The sequence below is a fragment of the Tenrec ecaudatus genome, chromosome 10 (assembly GCF_050624435.1).
Source record: "Tenrec ecaudatus isolate mTenEca1 chromosome 10, mTenEca1.hap1, whole genome shotgun sequence".
NCBI lineage: Eukaryota > Metazoa > Chordata > Mammalia > Afrosoricida > Tenrecidae > Tenrec > Tenrec ecaudatus.
The window spans coordinates 48762676-48787647 of record NC_134539.1 but is presented as its reverse complement, the minus strand read 5'-3'; the positions used below and the strand labels follow the sequence as shown (position 1 = coordinate 48787647).

The following is a 24972-nucleotide window of genomic DNA, read 5'->3' as shown; positions in this document are numbered from 1 at the left end:
CCCCCTTCTCTGCCGTCCCTCTCCCAGGGAAGAGGTCACATGTGGATCCTTGTAATCAGTTCCCCCTTTCCAACCCACTCACCTCCACTCTCCCAGCATCGCCCCTCACACCCTTGGTCCTGAAGGTATCATCCACCCTGGATTCCCTGTGCCTCCAGCCCTCATATGTACCAGTGTACAGCCTCTGCCCTATCCAGCCCTGCAAGGTAGAATTCAGATCATGGTAGTTGGGGGGAGGAAGCTTCCAGGATCTGGGGGAAAGCTGTGTTCTTCATCGGTACTACCTCGCACCCTAATTAACCCATCTCCTCTCCTAAACCCCTCTGTGAGGGGATCTCCATTGGCCGACACTTGGGCCTTGGGTCTCCACTCTGCACTTGCCCCTTCGTTCAATATGGTATATATATGTATATATATATACACATACATATATATACATACACACACATATATACATATACACACATGTCTTTAATCTTAGAAATAAGGCCAATGAAATAAAATTAGCAAAGAAATTCTACTAATTTACGTAATGAACCATATTTAATCACTAAATATTTAGCACAAATTGAAGTGATTGACTTCAGTGCAACAAATTATTGGAATGGAACCAAAGCTGATAGAAATATTAGGTTTATTTTAAAAAAATTTAAATGATGGCAGTCAATTGCCTGATTGGGTAAACTTGTATAGTTGGGTTTAGCTTTTTAAAATGAGTTCTAGAATGAAGTCTGATTAAGAATTCTTCCAAAAGAGCAATATCAAGAAATAGACATATAGAATCAGTATCTACTTGAAACATCAACAATCATCTATATAGAAAAGGTATTTTAGTGCAAGGATTTGAATATCGTCAAAGAAGTGATCACTCGTCTCTCTCATCAGTTTGTCATATTGTAGTGGCTTGCATGTTTCTGTTATGTTGGAAGTTATGCCACCGAGCTCGTGGTAGACAGGTATCATAGACCTTTCAGACTGAGACAGACTAAGAAGAAAGGCCCACTGATCTACTTGCAAAAATTAGCCAATAAATACTGTATACTTTGAAATAGAGAATCTTGTTCCAGGCAGTGTGGAAGATGAGCCCCATAGGTTAGAGAATTATATATAGTAGCTACAGCAATAGACTCTCGTGTACTAATGATCATGAAGATGGTTTAAGACTAGACAATATGTCATTCTGTTATACAAAATGTCATGATTTGAAGTCAACTTGATGCCAACTAATAGCAATAAAAATGATCAAAATGCCATTGTGACATTGTTTAAAGAAAAATTAAAATGGTGGCAACAATGTATTCCCCATACTTGGTGCCACAGAATCTAGCAATATTAAAGATAATTCAGGTAACTTTTAGATTTATTTTCATTGGAAATCTTATTGTAGTAAGTCTTTTGAGTCATTCTGGGTCTTCAGAAGTTGACTACTTTTTTTTTAATCCAGAAGTTGACCATTTTAGAATATTCACTTGATAAATAAAGGAATAAATTTCTAGCCCATTAAGTAACAAGATCTTTAGGTCTTTTATTCCAGGGTCATAGTAAAGAAATAGGTAAACTTCAAACAATGTAATAGAACTAAGGCAAGATAGTAAGGGTTAAATGTTTATTTCATTTGACTATAAACTTATACTACAATATAGAAACTTCTAGCTTACATTCAAATTCCCAAAGATACTTTAAATTATTGATCAAAATAATAGGAACTAGCTGATAAACTGGACTCTATCTAAAAATCACTTTTCTAAATTGTTCTGATTCTTAAATAATTGAGAAATATTCTGGACTAAGTCAGCTGTCCAAATTTTACTTAATAGCTTCAGTAGATAGAGTTACCAATAATCGACCTAAGGGCAAGATATCTCAGTTGCTTTATTTCAAATGAGCTAAGTTCCTAAAGGGATTCTGACTTCAGCCTTTTTATTTTATAAGTGAGAATGGAAACAATTTCCCAAATCCTATTCCACCATTTTAGCAGAGTTCTGCCCATAGTTAAGTAATTTCAAAAACATGGTTATCTAAGGAAAACTGCCAATCTTGTGAACACCAGCTCTTTTGGCTGAACTTCACAATTTATATTAAATATGTTTAAACTAGCAAATTAAATGTATATATTAAACAAAATGAGAAAATCCACGAACATTTTTATGTCTCTGGGTCTGACTTTGTAGGAGCCCTGAAGGTGTAGTGGTCACAAGGTGGGCTGTAATCTGCCAAGGTCTGCAGTTCAAAAACACCAGCCATTCTGGAGAAAGATGGGGTTTTCCCCATCCTGTAAACAGTTACAATCTCGGAAACTCACAGGGTTTCCCTATAGGATACTCCTGTCCTATAGGGTCGCTGTGAGTCAGCATCAGTTCTATGGTAATGACTCTTACATTTATTACTTTCAGGTAAATTTAAAATTATAATGTTATTTGTATAGCTAATTTTAAAAATCATTTTATTGGGGGCTCATGACAGCTCTTATAACAATCCTTACATACATCCATTGTGTCAAGCACATTCGTACATTTGTTGCCATCACAAAATTTTAAAACATTTTCTTGTGTTTGAGCCCTTGGTATCTGCTCATTTCCCCCCCTCGCTCATGAACCCTTGATCATTTAAAAATTAATTATTATTTTTTCATGTCTTACACTGACCAGTGTTTCTCTCCCGTCAGCCACTTTTCTGTTGTCCGACCCACTGGGCGGAGATTATATGTAGATCATTGTGATCGGTTTCCCCTTACTCCCGCCATCTTTGTCTTACACTCCTTATTACTGCTACTCTCATTATTGGTCCTGAGGAGTTGTCTGTCCTGGATTCCCTGTGTTGAGAGCTCTTATCTGTATCCGTGTACATGCTCTAGTCTTGCCAGAGTTGTAGGTAGAATTGGGGTCATGAAAGTGGGGGGAGGAAGCATTAAAGAACTAGAGGAAAGTTGTATGTTTCATCGATGTTATACTGCACCCTTACTGGCTTGTCTCTTCCTTGTGACCCTTCTGTAAGGGGATATCCAATTGTCTACAGATGCGTTTTGGGTCTCCATTTCATATTTTCCCATTCACATTGATAGGATTTTTTGTTCTGGGTCTTTGATGCCTCATACTTGATCTCGTTGACACTTCATGATCACACAGGCTGATATGCTTCTTCCATGTGGACTTTGTTGTTTCTCAGCTAGATGGCTGCTTGTTTATCTTCAAGCCTTTAAGATCCCAGACATGTATAGCTATTTGTTATCATTCAGAATATTTTTTAATTTGAAAAAGTGAATCAAACTTTTTGGTTAAAGGAGATTTTATGCTCCTACTTTTATTATTTGACCAATATTTATTTTTTTTAAATGTCCAGTTGTTGAAGTTTGTACTGCTTTCAAAGAAAGAAGATATGTTTTCACCACTCAAATATCATGCAATAGACTACGTATTTGAGGTATTATTAGTCACTTCCAATTTACTAAGAATTAAGATAATCACATTGCATTGTTAACTGAAAAAAGTATATTGCTAAATGATATATGTATATTTAGTAAGATCCAATTTCCTATAAGATACATACACACATTCATCTTTTAGCCTAACCTACAAGAACATTGTTGAAAAGACATTAAAAATAACTAATAACAACAATCAACTATTATTAATGATTTCTGGGTGATTCGTTCATTAGAGATCCTAACTTACTTAATTATATAGTCCTGTGTTATTTTATATTTTATCTCAGTTTCTTAATTTCACAGAATGTAGTTAGAAAGAGACTTTCCAGAAATGCTTTATTACTTCAAGCTCCTTCCTGTTTGTTTCAAGATGAAAATCATGCAGGAGTTACTAATGATAAGTTTAGGAAGCCATGGACAAGAGGTATGTTCTTTCATTTCTCCAAATATTTTTAAAAAGTTATTTCATAGTTTAGCACATAAATTAGGGCTTTCCTCATTAATTTACTTACATTTATTTGTATCAGAATTTAGAGTGTAAATTAGTATTTTTATTAGAGAATTTAGGTGGAAACATAGGAAATTGGAAAACTTATACTAGATTTGACTCGAATAAATAAAAGATGTATATTACAAAATCTTAAAATATTCTAACATTCTCCTCTTATTTGCAACATTGTGAAATGCATTTGTTATAATTAATGCATTAACAGTACATTATGAACTGAAGTCTATAGTTTACATTAGAATTTGTGCTGTACAGTCCTATGTGTTTTGACTAATGCAGTATATTTTATGTCTACAAATATAATTATAATAAAAGTAGTTTTCCTGCCAAAAAAATATTCTAACATTGTAACCATTTGTTGCAATATAATAAGATAGGGCTATATGCAGCCCTGGTGGTGTAGTGATTACGCGTTGGTCTGCAGTCCCCATGGTCAGCAGTTCAAAACCACCAGCAGCTCAGCAGGAGAAATATTGGAGTTTATCCTCCCGTAAATAGTTGCAGTCTCGGAAACACACAGGGAGTCACTATGAGTCAGCATTGACTCACTGGCAGTGTTATTTTAGAGTGTCAGGACTGTATTTAAGTTGTAGCGATACACAGAATTTATGTGGAAAATATCGTATTTTAATTTTAAGTCATGAAGTTAGGAAAGAGATAAGTCTCCTTAAGAGGAGTCATCCAATTAACCTTTAATATGTATTATATACCAGCCATTGAGGATATAGCTCCTAATTAAGCAGAGAAAGAGTTCTTGTCCTTAGAGGGTTTTCAGATTAATAAGGGAGATATAACAATGCTACTATTAAATTGACAAGGTAATGTCTGCTATTGATGAATATCATACTTGTATGTGAAATTCAGAAGTAGACAGTGTTTTCTCCTAAAATGGTTAGGGAAAGGCCTCTGTGAAGAGTTTGATTTTCAGGTTGAGACCTTAAATGATGAGAAAGCGCCTATCATGAAAAGATATGTGAGGGTGGGGGAGCCTTTCCAGTCGATAGAAGGTCCTTTACTGAGAAATGAACTTGCTGTGTGGTGTTCTTTGTCAGCTCTATCTTCCACAGCGCTGTACTTTTCAGCTCGATACTATAGTGCATTTGCAGATGCTGCACAGAACTCACAGACAATGCTCACTCACGATTATGGGGATTCGTGTGGAAGTTCTCAGGTTACAGTTCAAGTGGTAATGCTCAGGATAGTGTTATGGCAGGACAGGTTACAAAGTTCTTTCAGAGCTGCTAATAAATGCCCAAAGGGCATGCCACTCCACTGTAAATCTCACCTTGAAAGTACTCAGCTCCAGCTCTGGGGAGGGTTGGGGGGGTCAACAAACCCAGCCCCTCAACTAAAGTGCCCAGAGACAACTTATTCCACAAGCCAGCCTCCTGCCCAAGCTTTACTTTCTGCATGGGCTGTAAAGTTGATACTCTGTCTCATGCTTTGGCTCCTGGTCCTGCTGCTCTTCTGTCACTCCTCTGGAGTCAGAGCTGCCTCCTAGATCTAGCAGGTAACTCCAGGTCTAGAGCACATGCTCCACTCTGGCTTTTGTTCTTGTATTGAGATCCTTTCTCCTGCTTCCAAGATGGCTCATTTTATACCCAGCAAGATAGTAATCAATGAATGCTATTAACTAGCACTCTCACTTAAATCATAGCCGTAGCTTCTCTCACCTTCTTTACCTAAGCGTGTCAGGAAAAAGTTGTTTGATGGGAGCTACAGAGACTATGGCTAGAAGAGCCACATTAAATAATTCACTGCCCTGCATGTGTGATGATCAAAAAAGTAGGCCAAGAGAATAAATAGCTAAATAAGAAGAGAAAGAGAGAAAATGAAGTCATTGCAACCGGAGGATAATAAAAAAGGGAGATAGAGAAGTAAGCAGTTGCTGAATGATCAAATGATTTGTAAGTTGTGATATGAAATCTTATTTATTTTTGTTTTCGCTGATGGGGAAACTATAGATGATTTTTAAGGGTCTGACAATCTGATGAAGGCTTGAGAGAGGTCATGCTGGTTGTCTAGATGATGACGGGTGGGGATTGGGAGGTGAGAGTAGAGAAGTAAATCAGTGAGGAAGTTAGACTACTAAATGAACATAGATTTAGATTAAAAGTGATGGTGACTTGGACTAGGTTCATACAGAGTAATGAAGATATTAAAAATAGCTAGGATTGGGAATACTTTAGAAGTCCAGCAGTTCTAGAAATGATAGCATAATATGCATATTCTTATAAGCAAGACCAGTTAATGTGACTATTACTCAAATTTATGTACCAGCCAAACATGAAAAAATTGAGGCTTTTCCCAACTTCTGCAGTCTGAAATTGATCAAACTTGTAATCAAGATGGATTAACAATTACTGGTGATTGGAATGCAAATGTAGGAAACAAAGACACAAATAGTTGGAAAATAGGGCCTTTATTAGTTGCTCAAATGAAAGTTCAAGTTATAGATGAACAAAAATTTTAAAGTACGATGAAGTATTTTCCACTATTTAGAAACCATTTAAAAATATTAAAAATAAAACCATTTCAAGACTAGATCTGACACATTGGACACTGATGACTGAAGATAAGACAAGTAGGCTGACATTAAGGATATCATACATGAAGAAGACAGATTCATTTATAAGAGTGAAAAGAGCAAAAAGACCAAAGTGAACTTGCTCCTGAACAGAGAGCAGCTAAAATGGAAGTCTTAAGTCATGACATGAAAGAGTTGTACAGAAGGTTTCAAAAGCAGCTTGAGAAAACAAAGTCAGGTATTGAAATGTGCAAAGATCTGAAGTAAAGACAAAAGAACATGCTCGTAATTTCCCAAATTCATTGGCTCTGCTTAGGATCAAATAAAGTGAGGACCATTCGGCCGACTAGATGTAGGTCCTTGCACAAGTCTCCTTTTATCAAATTGTTTCTCCCAGAGTCTACAATGAACAAGCTAGTTTACCATCTTTTTTTGTGTCCCCTTATTTTAAAAATAATAATCATAACAGCAAGAATTTATTGGGCCAGATACTGTTGTAAACAATTCTCATGTCTCATCAGATTTCATCTTTACAATAACAATAATCAAATGCCATGGTTATTAGTCCTAATTTATAGATAAGAAAACTGAGGTACAAAGAGGTGAGAAATTCAGAATCATGCAGTTAATAAATACAAGGATTAAAATCTAGATAGTGATTCTAGAACCTGCACTTTTTTTTTTCTTAGTTCATTTTTTTTTACGTTTTATTAGGGGCTCATACAACTGTTATCACAATCCATACATATACATACATCAATTGTGTAAAGCACATCTGTACATTCTTTGCCCTAATAATTTTCTTTTCTTTTTTTACATTTTATTAGGGACTCATACAACTCTTATCACAATCCATACATATACATACATCAATTGTATAAAGCACATCCATACATTCCCTGCCCCAATCATTCTCAAGGCATTTGCTCTCCACTTAAGCCCCTTGCATCAGGTCCTCTTTTTTTTTTTCCCCTCCCTCCCCTTTCCCCCCTCCCTCATGTGCCCTTGGTAATTTATACCTCGTTATTTTGTCATATCTTGCCCTATCCGGAGTCTCCCTTCCCCCCTTCTCTGCTGTCCCTCTCCCAGGGAAGAGGTCACATGTGGATCCTTGTAATCAGTTCCCCCCTTCCAACCCACTCACCCTCCACTCTCCCAGCATCGCCCCTCACACCCTTGGTCCTGAAGGTATCATCCACCCTGGATTCCCTGTACCTCCAGTCCTCATATGTACCAGTGTACAGCCTCTGCCCTATCCAGTCCTGCAAGGTAGAATTCGGATCATGGTAGTTGGGGGGAGGAAGCATCCAGGATCTGGGGGAAAGCTGTGTTCTTCATTGGTACTACCTCGCACCCTAATTAACCCATCTCCTCTCCTAAACCCCTCTATGAGGGGATCTCCATTGGCCGACACTTGGGCCTTGGGTCTCCACTCTGCACTTCCCCCTTCATTTAATATGGTATATATATACATATACACATATATACACATATATACACACACTTATATCGTTGTTTTTTTTTTGCATGATGCCTTATACCTGGTCCCTTGGCACCTCGTGATCGCACTGGCCGGTGTGCTTTTTCCATGTGAGCTTTTTTGCTTCTGAGCTAGATGGCCGCTTGTTCACCTTCAAGCCTTTAAGACCCCAGACACTATCTCTTTTGATAGCCAGGCACCATCAGCTTTCTTCACCACATTTGCTTATGCACCCATTTGTCTTCAGCGATCCTATCATGGAGGTGTGCAGTCAATGATATGATTTTTTGTTCTTTGATGCCTGGTAACTGATCCCTTTGGGACCACTCGATCACACAGGCTGGTGTGTTCTTCCATGTGGACTCTGTTGCTTCTGAGCTAGATGGCCGCTTGTTTATCTTCAAGCCTTTAAGACCCCAGTCACTATGTCTTTTGATAGCCGGCACCATCAGCTTTCTTCACCACATTTACTTGTTCACCCACTTTGGCTCCAGCCGTTGTGTCGGGAGAGTGAGCATCATAGAGTTCCAATTTAATAAAAGAAGGTATTCGTGCATTGAGGGAGTGTTTGAGTAGAGGCCCAAGGTCCTTCCACCACCTTAATACTTGACCTATAAATATAGACACATAGGTCTATTTCCCCATCCTCCTATATATATTTGCATGTACATGTCTTTGTCTAGACCTCCATGAATGCCCTTTGACTCCTAGCTCTTTCCTCCATCTCCCTTGACTTTCCTCCTGCCCTATTACCATGCTTCGTTGCCACCTTTAAAAATGTTTTTTAAAAAACATTTTATTAGAGGCTCATACAACTCTTATCACAATCTATACATATACATACATCAATTGTATAAGGCACATCTGTACATTCTTTTTTTTTTTCATCTGTACATTCTTTGCCCTAATCATTTTCAAAGCATTTGCTCTCCGCTTAAGCCCTTTCCATCAGGTCCTCTTTATTTTTCCCCTCCCTCCCCGCTCACCCCTCCCTCAAACCTGTACTTTTAAAAAAATCATTTTATTGGGGGCTCATACAACTCTTACCACAATCCATACATACATCAATTGTGTAAAGCACATCTGTACATTCATTATCCTCATCATTCTCAAAACATTTGCTCTTCACCCAAGCTCCTGGCATCAGCTCCTCATTTTTTTTTAAACACTAAGCTTTGTCTTTTAACGAGGCACAGATTCTGATGTTAAGTGATTTGTTCAGAGTAACAAACGGAAAGAGTCAACACTGATGGTGGAAAAAAAAATTCCTCTCAGTTGATTATTCTGATGCTAGTTTGATAGAGTATGGCATATGGAAACAAGGGCTGGAGTTTGGTGTCTTTGTACTCAGAGAACGGGATATCAGGCCTCTGGATGGTGGTGATGGTGTGGTGTGCAGTGAGAGCGTGAATTTACGATGGGTGATTTTGAGAAGGGCAAGAAGACTTTTGTTTAGAAGTGTACATAGTGCCACTCTGTTGAAGGGGTTTGGGGAAGGGGCACAAACTGAAGACAAAGCCAAATCTCCATGGTTGGTTTGAGCAGAAGACCAGTCACCCCTGTGTTCACAGATGCCAGTAGAGCAACGGTATCACCTGAGGAGAGGACAGACTGATCAAGTATTTGGGGAATCCCAAGAAGCACATCCCTGGAACGAAAATGATCTTTACTGGCATTAAGAAGAAGGGAAGAGGGGCAGACTTGATAACTTATTTCAAGAAAGCTACTAATGAGCAACAGTTGGCCACTGCCTTAATTTTTTAAAAATAGGAATCTCTTGTGACTTTTTAAAAAACATGAACTATATTTAAATTGATCTCATACACCAGAAAACAGATCATGAATGACTGATAAGAATATTTTGTTTGGACAGTCATAAATTAAAGATTGGCTGTGGTTAAATGACTCTGATCAAACTTAAATTTTTGATAGAATTTTTTGTTCAGCAAGTGTTATCACTGCTTTTCTCTAAAATGTGATTGGACTTTTGAGACTAGGTTAGATTGGCAATGTGGAATTTTTCACAAAGATGGTGAATGCCATCTTATAACCTATAGATTGATTTTATATTTAAACACATATATGATTATATAAATATATTTGAATACTGAGAAGTCTCTATACTGCCTAATGGCACAGAGCAAGATGCACCTATTTCAATTTGTATTCATGAGCCTGTTTAAATGCAAGGGTTGAAGATAAAGTAGCAATGGCTACTTTGTCTTTTTGCTTTTAAATGTGATAATCTAATTAAGAGTTCCTGTCTAAAATACTGTCTTAATTAAAAAGTATTTCCTTGCAATTTGTATATGATATCAAATAAAAAATATCTAACACTTTACATTTTATAGAGAATTGCTAAGGTCAGATGCTTTTAAAAGTCAGCATCATGAGATAGCAAGTTGAACTTTGCATTTAAATTCTTAAGTTATTTATGATATATCTTTAAAATAGCTATGCAAAAACAAATAAAACAGTTGAACTTCTGTATATATGATTGGTGCTTTTAGCAATTAATTAGAAAGAATAAAGTAGAGGCACAAATGTGTAAATTATGTGATCATAAGGCTTAAGATAATTAAAAATAACAGATCAAAAAGAAACAAGGTCCTAATATGAGACAAGCTATAGCTACATAAAAATTTGAATCATAATATGATGGTAAGATCTGTTAAGTACCTCATGACCCATCGAGAGGAATATATCAGAATGAGCTACAATCATTAAAGAAAGGCTTCATGAGGTTCCACAAGAGCTGGTGAAAACAGGCAGCTGGGATTTGAGTGCTGTTTGTCTAAGCAAAAGAGAGACTAGAAAATGAGAACGATAGGTTTAAAGTGATTATTCTGACTGTAGTTGAGCTTCTTGTCTTTTAATAGTAATAAAGGATGATCATTTAAATATTTGAAATTAGGTGGTTATATGAAGTGTAAATAAAAATGTAAAGCCTAAAGTTTACCATTCTACTTTCTTGTCACGGCTGTTTCAGTTGCGGGAATGACAGATAACTCACTCTTGGATCAATGGAAATCAAGTGTTTCTGCAGAAGATTTCCTTGAGAAGTATGTGCCTTTTACCTCAAATTCGTACTTGAAAGAAACAAAATACCATCTATATTCTGAATACAGAAAAGCTCAATATACAGTTTGTTCCTTCAAGAAATGTAGAAGTCAGGAGAACGACCTTGAGCTGATATTGATAGGAAATGTACAGCACAGAGGCAATTTGGCTATATATAAAAAAATCTTTAAAAATGTTAAACATTTAACTTTATTTTTGTTTTTAGGAAACTGATTTTCAGAAAAATATTTGATAAATTCACAAGATATTCTTTGCATTGTTTCCCATATTAACAAAAGAAATTCTATCAAACTTATATTTTCAGCAATGGGGAGTTGATCAAATTATGATTTATCAATACAATAAGATTCTTTTCATTTATTGCAAATGGTGGCTATAGATTGATTGACATGTAAATATGCTTACATTTCACTGGTTAGCAGAAAAGAGCAGGTTACAGAATGCTATATACATGAACCTCCTTTCCACCATATTTACAAATTACTGATATATTTGCATAATGTTTACATTAATCCTTGTAGTGATGGGGCTATGGTTGATTGATTTAGGGTTTTTAACTATTGGAATTTAGTAATTTTTATTCAGTAACCATACTATTTGTTAATAGAAATGTTTGAAAACATGACATACATAAAATCATATTGTATAATGTTATAGAAAAACAGTAACAAGAATGCCTACCCAGATTAATTGTGAATTTGAGGAAGTTGTTCCAAATTCCAACCCAAACTCCCAAATGGAAGTAGAGGAAGCTGATCTATATACCTGTGAAGACTACAGTGAAGCCTTTGCAGTAATGAACTGTGTAGAAAAATGCCCTGCACTTCAGACCCAGATCGAAGGTACACATTTATTACTTCCAATACTCTAGAACATTTATTAATAATACACAGATTTTCATTTTATTGAGTTTTCTATGTAATTGCGTTTCATGTCTGGAAAGTCTTAATTCTATTCTAACTTTTAATTGATAGTTTTTTTAACAAAATATTTGGGGGCTCATACAACTCTTATCACAGTTCATACATATACATACATCAATTTAATTGATAGTTTTATTATAGAATTTTAGGTTGCAAATAATATTTTTTCTCAGAATGTCAAAGCTATTGGTCCATTCTATTCTAGTTTCCAGTATTGCTGTTGAGAAGTTCAATGTCATTCTGACTTTTAAATTTATTTTACAAGATTTTCCTTTCACCTTGGAAATTTTTATAATATTTTAGCTTCCACTTTTCTGAAATTTCACAGCGGTGTGCCTTCTTGTGAGTCTATGCTCATCTCTTAGGTTGGGCATGTAATGTACCCTTTTAATCTAGGTACTCATGCACTTCAACTTGAGAACTTTTGAATTATTTCTTTGATTAATTCTTTCCTCACTTTTCCCTTGTTCTGTCTTCTTGATTGTTTAACTCTCCTATTGTTCATTTATAGAGGTCTTCTTGATTGTCTTCAATAACATTTAGATATTTTCTTCATAAAGATGATATATAACTTTAGATATATTCATAGGGGTATTTTGTTTTAGCTATAATTATATTTATCAATTGCTTTGTATTGGTTGTATATAACATAACACAGCTAATTTTTATATTGTTATTATGTCTACCCATCTTCCTAAACTCTCATTAATTTTACCACCATATTATAGAATAGAAGGCAAATAGAATGTGCCTTCTACATTTGTTTGCTCACTGCTCCCAGGAGGTGTTTTTGTAAGCACACTTCACAAATTTTTTCATAGCGGCATGTCAAAAAATATTGGATTAGCTACACAAAAAAGGCATGTCATTTGGGCAAAAATACAGTAGTTAACTCTAATCATTGTAATGCACATTACCATATTATCTTTGAATAATAGCCATTTGTTTCTTCCCTTACAGTATTTATATCTTTTTTTGTCTTACTATGCTGACTTCCACCACATTGTTCAATAAAAATAGTGATATTTGCCATGCTTGTCTTGTTTCTGACAATAAGTGACTCCTAACATGCTAACACTTGTTAGAAATGCTTGCATTTGTTTTTTTTTAATGTTTACATACTTTGAATGGATATAACTTTCATTGTTTACATTTTCAATGATGAAATGTTAGAAGCATTTGCTTTCAAGGAAGTTTCCTTTTGTGTCTATTTTGCTAAGAGCTTTGAATCAGTGAGGATTGAAATGTATCTAATTTTAAAATCTGTTAGTTTCTTAAATATATCTAAAGTCCCTTTACTAAAAACCCATAATTCTATAATCCAAGAAACATCATTTACTATTGTGACCATGTGAATTACATTATTTTAAATGTTAACATTACTTGAGGAACATTTATCATATACTTAAATTTTCTCAAAAACATGGCTTTTAATGCCTGTAGTCCTTAATTTTATATGGGCATCTTACCAAATTTCCCAATTTGAGAGCATTAATATTGATTTGAATTTTGAATGTATACCTGAACATGTTTTCATTTCTAATTATTTCCTTGGAGTAAATTCCTGGAGGTGGAATTACTTAGCTAAATAGTTTTAGCTACATGTCCACTAATATATTTGGGAATACTTTGTTCACTCCAGTCATATCATCAGCAAGTACATTACTATTATTGTAATAAATTTTTGCCAGTGTGGTAGCAAAAAAAAACCCAATTATTTATATATGTATGTTTTTTCATTATTGCTATGTATTGGCCATTTGCATTAAAAAATTTTTTTAATTCTCCTTTATTCCTGCTTTATCTTCATATATAAAAATGTCGATATACCAAGTGTATTTAATTTTATTCTGTACAGTTTAGTCAATGTTTTCCTTTTTAGCTTCTTTCATTGCTGTTAGTTTTAGAAAATGTTTCCTTGTATTAATAAATATTTTCTTTTACTTTTTTATGACCTTATTTTCAAATTCTGGCATGTATTTAAAAGTATGTATAAAAATTATTTTCCCATCTTTCGAGAATGATAATGGCAGCAAATGTATAAATGTGCTTGACACAATGGATGTATATATGGATTGTGATAAGAGTTGTACAAGCCCCAGTAAAATTATTTTTTTTAAATTATTTTCCTAAGTGCCTTGGCAGTTGTTCTTCATACATATTTTAGAATGATCTTACCTTTTCCCCCGGATTATTGCTACTTGTTGCTAATAATATGATGGCTAAGGCAAATGGTAGAAATGATGAAGTCAAAAGCTGAACAGAAAATTTCAAAGGGCAGCTCATGAAGACAAAGTCAAATATTATAACAAATTGTACAAAGATATAGAGGAATACAAAAAGGAAGAAACACTCAGCATATCTTAAATTGAAAGCATGAAAGAAAAAATGAAAACTTCCATTGTATTATTGAAAGATTCTATGGGCAAAATATTGAATGATGCAGGAAGCAACCCTAGAAGATGGAAAGGATACAGAGTCACTACCAAAAAAGGAACTAGTCAACATTGAACCATTTTGAAAGGTAGCATATGAGCAGGAACCAATAGTACTGAAGGAAGAAGTTCAAGCAAGCTGCATTGAAAACATGAGCCAAAAACAAGGCTCCACAAATTGATGGTATACCAATTGAAATGTTTTAACAAACTGATGACGCTTTGGGAGTACTCTACTTCTATGCTAGGAAATTTGGAAGAGAGCTACTTGGCCAATTAATCGGAAGAGATCCATATTTGTACCCATTCCAAATTAAGTTGACCCAACAGAATGTGCAAGTTATAGAAAAATATCATTGATACCACATCTAAGTAAAATTTTGCTGAAGATCACTCAACAACGTTGGAGCAGTACCTTGACAGGGAGCTGCCAGAAGTTCAGGCCAGATTCAAAAGAGGATGTGGAACAAGGGATATCATTGCTGATGTCAGATGAAGCTTGCTGAAAGCAAAGAATACCAGAAAGATGTTTCCTTATGTCTTATTGACTATGCAAAGGAATTCTGCATGGATCACAAAACACTATGGATAACCTTGAGAAGAATGAGAATTCCAGAACACATGACAGTGCTTTTGTGGAAACTGCATGGATCAAGAGGCACTTGTGCGAGCAGAACTAGGGCATACTTAATGGTTTAAAATCAGGATAAAGTGTGTCAGGGTTGTATCCTCTTGTCATACATACTTAGTCTGTATGCTGAGCAAATAATCAGAGGAACCGATTACATGAAGAAGAATATGGAATCGGGATTGGAGGAAGGCTTTTAAACAACTGATACGCAGATAACAAGCACTTGCTGATGAACATCAAGAATTGCAGCCTTCAGTATGGTTTATGATTCAATGTAAAGAAGACCAAGATATTTACAACTGGATGAATAGTAACATGATGGAGAAAAGATTAAAGTTGTCAAAGATTTCATCTTGCTTGTATCCACAATCAGTAATCATGGAATCAATAATCAAGAGATTGAACTATGCAGTGCATTGGGAAACTAATGCTGCACAAGACCTCTTTTAAGTATTGAAAAACAAGTATGTTACTTTGAGGACTAAAGTGTTCCTGACCCAGGCCATGGTATTTTCAGTTACCTCATAGACATGTGAAAGTTGAAAATTAAATAAAGAAGAGTGCGGAAAAAGCGATGAATTTTATATATGGTGTTGGTGAAGAATACTGAAAGTACCATGGAATGCCAAGAGAGCACAGCAATCTGCCTTGGAAGAAATACAGCAAGAATTCTCCTTAGAGGGCAGTATGGTGAGACTTTGTCTCATCTACTTTGGACATCTTACCAGAAGACACTAGTCCCTACAGAAAGACATCATGCTTGGTGAAGTGCAAGGGCAGCAGAAAAGAGGGAAGACCTTCAATGAGGATTGACACAGTGACTGCAACAGTGGGCTCAAATATAAGAACAATTTTGAGCGTGGAGCAGGCCCAGGCAGTATTTTGTTCTATTTTTTTTTACATTTTATTAGGGGCTCATACAACTCTTACGTATTTTGTTCTATTATACATAGTATAGCTGTGAGTCCAAACCAATTCAATGGTACCTAACAACAATAATAATTTAGCTATAGTAAATTAGAATTTACTATACATACATTAGAATTTCTGTATTTTCTAATATGTTCTGTTGATTTGCCTCTTAGTATATCAGTATCATATAATTTTAAAGTATTTTATATATAATTAGAACATAATGACAATAATTTCATCTCACTACCCTTTTTATAATTTTTGCCCTATTCTCAACTCTGTTCTTCTAGTTCTACGTTTGAATCACTTTCTCAGATTCCAAAACAAGTCTCTTGAGAAATTGGAATGATATTTGGACTCTGAAATTTTCAGGCTAGTTAGATTTTCTAATTAAGATATGGTTTGTCAGGAATACCAAAAACAGACTTTGGGGCCAGGTCTTGGTACCCCATCCGACTCGACCAGAAAACACTCCTAAAGGCCAACAAACAGTCCTTGAACTAATTACAAGCTTTTCTTTTTTGTTGCTGTTGTGTTGTGGGGTTTTTGTTTTGTCATTGGCTTTTTGCTGTTGTTATTGTTGTTTTGTTTTCTTTTGTTGCTTGGTTTTGCTCTGTCTTGTTTTGTGCATGTTATGATCTCTGTAGGTCTGTCTAAATAAGATAGGCTGGATGAACAATCTGGAAGAGAAAACAACGGGACTAACAGTTCTGGGGGAACGTGGGAAAGGGGGAGATAGGAGGAAAGGAAGTGTTGTTAACAAACTCAGGGACAAGGGAACAATAAGTGATCCAAATCAATGGTGAGGAGGGTGTAGGAGGCCTGGTAAGGCGTGATCAAGGGTAATATAGCCGCGAGGAATTACTGTAACCCAAATGAAGGCTGACCATGATAGCGGGACAAGAGGAAAGTCAAAGGAAATACTGGAAAGAGGAGGCAAAGGACATTTATAGAGGTCTAAATAAAGGCATGCACATATGTAAATTTATATATGAGCATGGGGAAATAGATTTATGTGCATATATTTATAGGTTTAGTATTAAGGTGGCAGATGGACATTGGGCCTCCACTCAAGTAATCCCTCAATGCAAGAATACATTGTTTTATTAAACTGGCATTCCATGATGCTCATCTTCCTACACAATCGCTGAAGACAAATGGGTGCATAAGCAAATGTGGTGAAGAAAGCTTATGGTGCCCAGCTATCAAAAGATATAGCATCTGGGGTCTTAAAAGGCTTGAAGGTAAACAAGCAGCCATCTAGCTCAGAAGCAACAAAACCCAAATGGAAGAAGTACACCAGCCTGTGAGATCAAGAGGTTTCGAAGGGATGAGGTTATCAGTCATCAAAGAACAAAAAATCATATCATTGTGGATGAGTGGGAGTGTGGAGTGGGGACCCAAAGCCCATCTGTAGGCAACTGGGCATCCCCTTATGGAGAATCACGGGAAGGAGAAGAGCCAGTCAGGGTGCAGTGTAGCATCGATGAAACATACAACTTTCCTCTAATTCTTACATGCTTCCTCACCACCCACTAACATGATCCCAGTTCTACCTTACAAATATGGCTAGACCACAGGATGTACACTGGTACAGATAGGAACTGGAAACACGGAATCCAGAACGGATGGTCCCTTCAGGACCACTGGTGAGAGTGGCAACACCGGGAGGGTGGAATATAAGGGGGAACCAATATAAAACCTCCTCCGTGGTGGACGGAGAACAGAAAAGTGGGTGAAGGGAGATGCCGGACAGTGTAAGATATGACAAAATAATAATTTATAAATTCTCAACAGTTCATGAGTGAGGTGGGAGCAGGGAGGAAGGGGGAAAAATGAGCTGATATCAGGGGCTAATGTAGAAAGCAAATGTTTTGAGAATGATGATGGTAATAAATGTATAAATGTACTTTATCCAATTGATGTATGTATGGATTGTGGTAAGAGCTGTATGAGCCCCCAATAAAATGATTAATAATAATAATAGTAAAAAGATATGATTTGTCTTGCCTTTTTTAATGATGCACAGTAAAATTTTCTTGTTCCTTCATATGCTTTCTGTGCATTTGTGTTAAGTTTATTCCTTTGTGTTTCATATATTGGTGGCCATTATGAATGTTTTTTCCCTTGTTGATTTTGATCGAGTTTTATAGGTTACCTAGCTTAGTGAACATCTTTATTTCATTTAATTATCATGGGCTTTCTAGATAGACAAAAGTATCTACAAAGAATGGTAAACTTGTCCGCTCCCAATCAGACAGTCCCTTTTTCTGTTTCGTGGTAACAGCTGTTCTACAGCAGAGATGAACCGTTTACGCATGTCAGTGTAGCACATGTAATAGCTGTTATAAAGGAAGAACTCTAGGGAAGACTATAATCATTGTAAGAATGTAAGTAGCACCCTTGGTGAATAACCGTTGTGTAGTTATAAAGTAAGATACTGCCCTCGTGTGGTTCTGTGAAAAACAAATGTGGTTGTAAAGCAAGACTCTTACTGGCATAAGGTTACCCCTTGAACTGCCATAAATGCCTAGATGAGGCTCTAAAGAAAGGAAAGATGGCTGAATTTTCTGTGTAGGCAGGGCTGACTTTTCTGTGTTTGCAAGTGGAGCATGGAAGTAAATGTATAAACTAATGCCATTTGAATTTTATTTTTAATATGATTACTTTAGTACTTGCAGGGTAGAATGATAAATGATTTTTAACTTAAATAGATATTCCCTATTTAGATATGGAATTAATTTTCTCACATTTCTTGGTTTGTTATGAGATATTCTTGGGCATGAGTCATCAGGAATTTCGTATGTTCAAATGAATAGTCTCTTGGGAGACTATATAAATTTTCCTTTAGCATTTCATTAAATACTAGGCAAGGATATTCCTTGACTGCCTGCTTCACACTATAAATTTACTGGGCCCACTACCTGAAAACTTTATGCTATTACTCTCTCAGGCCATTATTTCTCTACAAAGTCACGTTGACTTCCCATTAGACGCTTTTGCCTTTGGAACTTGGGTTGCGGAATCGTTCCTCATTTAAGCTTACTTCTTCCTTTTTCTCTTCCAGTTAGGAACTTATTGAAGAATGGAGCATGTTTCTTGTCTTTTTTGTTGACTTAGAAACTGTTAAAGGTCTGATACAATTCACCAAGATTTTAAAGTAAACCAAACATGACAGTGTGGGGGTAGAGAAGAGCAATGTAGTTAATTATTAGCAGTAATGTTTCTGAATATGTAGGGTAGATCGCACTCCTCAAGTAGACACTTTGCTATACCATTTCCCTTGTAATTCATGTTAGCACTCATCTATTAATAATTTTAGAATGATAGAGTCAAAGTTGGTCTCATTTGTAGTCATTGTAGACCATTTCCATTTCCCACATGTCAGAGCATCTGGGAGATGCCGTGGACACCTTCAGAGGTAACATGCTATAGAGAAGAGAACATTAGGGCCCGTGAAAGTCAAGTGCTTTTTATTTCTTTATAAAGTTGCTTACAGGGTTGCAATGAATTGGAATGAACATGATGGCAGTGAGATTGAGGATTTGTTGTTGTTGTGTTACTCTTGCCTCTTGTGACTCTTTAAGCAAGAGACACAGTCCTCCGGTGACTAAGCCCATCTTTATTAAGAAAGGCGAAATCAGTAAAATTCAAGTTATTTAACTACATGTCAGTGTATTCAATATTAAAATGTATTGAACTTTTACCTATGCTCGATATGCCTAGTACAAGGACCAGCTGGTGATTTAAAAATTTGTTTGAAAATCTATGTCAAATGATTAATATTACCTAGTCTTCTTTGTATAACTTTTAGGTTTGTTTCTTATTCCATTATTTCTTCTTTATTTTCAGATTTTTTTATTGATGAGGAAGAAATAAGTTCTGTAAATGATATGATGTCCCACAGAAGTAATTTACCAACTTTGAATAGTCAATCGAGTAAACTAAAACTGTTCGCAGTAGAGCATCCTCTTTCAGATTTCAAAGAACAGAGCTCTACAAAATCTAACTTTTCCAGGTATGTAAGTGTTCAGTGATCTAAATATTTTTAAGAGGAGTAAATATTCTTGGTATGCTTACAAGTTTAGATGTAATTAATATTAATATTTTATTGTTGTTTACCTAAACTCCAATTTAATCCCTATGTATTTCGATTGGCTACAATTCTGGTGACAGCTCCACAATGTATCAGTAAGTCCAATGTAAACATTTTATATGTACACTAATCTAGGAGACTAACATGAAACATGCCACTTTCATTTTCTGTTTTATTAGACATCAATCATACTGGTTTTGGATTTGGGTCACTACAACTTTTACTTGATACTATTATTTACTTGTTTCATATCTTATATTTAAGTTGAATATTTAATAAAGTTTATATACTCTTTTGCACTAAATTATCATACATATTAGTCTAGCCTGTCACCATATCTTTTACTCATTCAAAATAACTCAAAACTGTATGCTACAGAAACAATATGATGAATATGTATGCTATGAATAGTTTTTAAACTTGAACACTTTAATTATGGTCATTATATTTCCAAAGCCAGACTATAAGACATAGTCAAACAAAGAGTATTTTGTTTGTCACTTTGTTTGCTCAAGGCAGTCTAGAATGCCCAAAATCATGAAATCAAACAACTATTTTCAGTGGATGTGGCAGATGTGGTTAGGCTAAAATCGAACAACTTGTTGTTTGAGCTCCCTTTTGACCCATTTGTAAGTTGTTCTTGTTTTTAATATTTTCTACTTTCTTTCCATTGGGGCTTGTCCCTATTTTATTTTGTTGCTGTTGTTAGTTTGTCTGTGTGTGTATGTTTTTCTGTATATGAAATCCAGGATAGATAAATCTAAAGCAAGTACCTGGATTAATGGTTTCTTGGGGGTATGGTGGAGGAAGCTGGAGGGAAGTGGGGAGTACAACAGTGAGTACAAGAAAGAAGGAACTGTTCTAAAATGTTTTGTGGTAGTTGTACAACTCTTCCGGATGTGATTGGACTCTTGAATTGTATGCTGTCTAGATTGTGTGTCAATAATCTAGTATGTTACAAATTATAATGTTCAGTAAATACTCCAGCCTTAGATGATACACTGTGTGGTTTATTTATTTATTCATTCACTCATTCAACAGAACATTTAGCATGTACCCTGCTTTTAATAAGTACTCATTAGGTGGTGGCTTGTGCTTTGTTTTTTGAAGGGAATGTTTCTCTTTTCAAGAGAATATGGAAGTTAATGAGAAAGAAGAATTTTACAAATACAAAGAGAACTTTTGCCCAGAGAAACTAGAGGACACAGTAGGTTAAAATGATGTTTAAATACTTTCAATAATTTTCTTATAGATGTAGTAAGTACGCTTTAAATACACACACACACCAAAAAAACATGGAGACTTCCTACTATCATCAGATTAAAAAGGCATAATGGATTGAAAGTCAGGTTAAAGTTGAATTTATTTCTTGGACAATGGTTCTCAACTTGGTTACTCATTGGAATTACTTGGGAAGTTCTAATAAATATTGAAGACAGGTTCCTACCTATGTGTATTCTGATTTAATTGGTTTGGTGTGCAGCCTCCTAACCAAATCCACTGGCAGAGTCCATGCTGACTCACAGCAACTCAAGAAGACAGTAGAGCTGCCTTTTGGGGTTTCTGAGGCTATAACTCTTTATAGGTGTGGAAAGTCCCATCTTTCCCCTAGTCTAGGTACAGGGATTTTAAAACCTCTTTAGAGTATTCTAATTTATATACCTGGTATAGAATTTTAAGTGGTCGTATCTAATGTAAAAATTAGAAACTGGAGTTACAAATCGTGATTTTAGAGCTGTACACAAAACAAATAGTAATTGAACTATAGGAGAAGTGATTCCATTGAGTAAGAATACTGACAGTTCAACACTGAATTTCAAGTGCTATCTGTGGTTAATGAGTTATGGTTGGTAACACCTTTTCATATGAAAGGTCAAATTTTTCAAAGCGACCTCTTTTTTCCCGAACATAAAATCATTATTATGGTATTGTACAAAGAATTCTGGGAGTTGAGAGTGTAAATAATCTTTGGCAGCTTAAGAAGATCAAACATCTAGGCATATATATACCAAATTAGAAAAATCTGCATAGTTAATTTTTTCCCCGGGCAACTTAAAATGCTTTACATTTGGGGCTTTTCTTTAAATTTACAAAGGACATGCATATAGTGGATCTAAGGCATTTACAGAATTTCCTCACATTTAATATTTTTCATACATATGGTAAAAATGTTATTTCACCATCTGGCCTCTTTCCTTCATCTTTACCTCATTTTAACACTGAGAGCTATGAGTGCATTTACATTCTCACTTGTTGGGGAATCCGGTTCCATAAGAATGAAGAGAAATATATTTCATGTAGTGCAATAAAGATCCATTCCATTCCATCTACCCTTCTCACTTCTTCCTGGTCACCATGTCTCATTTGCTGCAGTGATTATTTTTTATTTCAAAGTTTTAAATATTTTTATTAAGCCAGAAGAAGATATTTCTATACTTAAAGATATTATACATTGTTAGTGTGGTAAATGGACAAGAAGGACATTGCTTAGGGAGAACATTGCTTATAATATAACTTTGGCTGTTAACTTCTAATTTTTAACTGTATGAAATGTATAGCATTAAAAATTTGGGGCATGAGTTTAGTTCAAAATATGATATGGTATTTAAGCCATTGTATCCATTTATAAATTCAAAACTATTGGGTAAATCTCTCTAACAACTTTTAATTTTTTATTTATATTTCAGCCATCAGATTTGTCTGTTGAGAGTGAATTCTTGATACCTACAAGCCTCAATCAAGAAGTCGATAATCCATCATTCCCAGAACTGAATGAGCCATTATACTTAATGCCAGAAAGAATAAACTATGCAGATAAAAATGAAAACACTTCCCAAAGAGGTGAGAATTAATTCTAAGGTACATTATTGTAAAAAACACTGACTAATGTTTGTTACAAAGTTCTGGTTCATTACACTTTCTTCTTAATTGCTAGATTTTGAAAAGATATTTTTGCAGATTCACATTTAAATCTCAGAATTATTATTGATGCACCTCTTCGCGTTCTCTTTATATTGCTCTCAGACTTACAAGTTCTACTAAATGAATCTGTTTTGAAGTAATTATAACATAAAATAAAGTGAAAACATTTATTAATATACCAATTTTCATTTAAGATTTTTTTCTTATATACAAAGACATATATATATATACTATCCATCGATGCTGAATATTGGTGGTGCTAGCCGACACCCCACCAGCAGCTGCCTGGGAGGAAGAGTGTCTGCTCCCTTAAAGATACGCGTATACTCAGAAATTCTTTGTAGCGTGTCCTTGAGTCGGAATGGACTTGACTGCAGTGGAGTATGAGAAAGCTCAGGGCAAGGTTATGTAAGCTATGGAATCAGATGATTGAGACGTAATCTAGAGTTTAGATGGATTTGGCCCAATTAATCATAGCAAACACTGTTGCATTATTGCTCACAAATATTTAGGCCCCAATATTTAAACCTCCTTTCAAAAATTCTAGTTGAAATGATAAAAAATATATAATACCAGGGATACTATTCACAAAGAACAGAGATGATATTTATAAAGGACAAGGATGCTTGCCATCAACAGATCACACATGTGAAGAAATTCTTACTGAATTACTGATCAGCCTACAACTCATAACAAGAAAATTAAAAGCCAACTAAGTGCACGAAATCTATACCAGAAACTAAAAATATATCAAAGCTCAGAACTATGTGGAGGCACAAAACTTATTAGCTGGATACGGATATCAATTCTGCGGCTGCTAATAGAACAGCAGTGACTAGTAAATTCACTACAGTGACTTTACTGTTTCTATCCCAGCCCTTAGTAGGCTTTGACTGGTATACTAAATAAAACAGTTATTGCCCTTACAAGGATGGCTCCTTATAAGGGAAGCTATATAAGTTATTAAAGGGGGGGCGACAATGTCCCATATACCTTTGGACTTACAACAACAACAAACCCAAAACTGTATTAGGCAATAAAGTTACCTGCAACAAGGTAGCACCGTCATTATTTTCCGTGGGCAAATAGTAAATAAAACTATACTACTGTCATTAAGTTGATTCCAAAAGCAAAAGATATTTCTTTTTTCTATCTGTTTTGGATTAATAAATTTGAACAAGAGTGTACCCAGTCTCTGATAGAACTAAACTCAACTCTCAATATGACAAAAATAGATCTCCTATAAAAATAAATATAAATCACTTGACTTGAAGAAATAACTGAAAGCTCACAAGAAAAAGACAAGATACAAATCCAAAAGAGAACCAAATGTGTCTTTCTAAAATCAACTCCCAAGAAACAGGCAAAAATAATTTATCTAAATGTTAGAAATTTATGTTTAATTTGTATGTGTGAAAGAAGAAAGTGAAATCATGGAAGATTACTTTCAAATAAAAATATAACAGAAGTAGCAAACACAAGGGAGCTAAACTGATTCAGTACATTTCTATAAAATTCTTCTGAAACCTAGAGTTTCAAAAGCGAGGTGATGATCTTGTCATGAAAGGGCCTTCAGAAAGTCCGTTGGGAACTGGAATGAAAGAACCGTGGAATCCCACAACTTCCTGAAGGCCTCGTGTAAGAGACGTAGCGACCCTGTATTCAGGGAGATCGCTGCTTGTCTTGACGAAGATTAAATACTGTTAATCTTTGAAGTTTGTGGTTTGTGAATATAGATTTTCCTATTTTTTCCCTTTGGTCATTTTGACTGACACCTGGGGAGTAAGAAGGATGTTCATTGAGGAATAGTTAGTTCTCCTATTCTTTTTTTAAATTTAATTTTTTTAAATTTATTTTTATTTTTTAAAAATCATTTTATTGGGGACTCTTACAGCTCTTATCACAACTCATCCATCCATCCATGTGTCAAGCACATCTGTATATATGTTGCCATCATCCTTTTCAAAGCATTTTCTGTCTATTTGAGCCCTTGGTATCAGCTCATCTTCCCCCTCCTCTACCCACCCTCCCTC

General features: G+C 35.3%; 1 protein-coding gene across 1 annotated transcript in view; it reads left to right on the top strand.

Annotated features, from left to right (window-relative positions):
* The first annotated feature begins 3375 nt into the window (after nt 1-3375).
* Nucleotides 3376-24972, top strand: part of SHOC1 (shortage in chiasmata 1) — a 73056-nt gene continuing 51459 nt past the window's right edge. Inside the window, 7 exon segments of the mRNA XM_075559025.1 lie at nt 3376-3420; nt 3728-3852; nt 10894-11001; nt 11678-11862; nt 19774-19939; nt 21128-21239; nt 22705-22858. Coding sequence (XP_075415140.1) covers nt 3376-3420; nt 3728-3852; nt 10894-11001; nt 11678-11862; nt 19774-19939; nt 21128-21239; nt 22705-22858 — 895 coding nt within the window.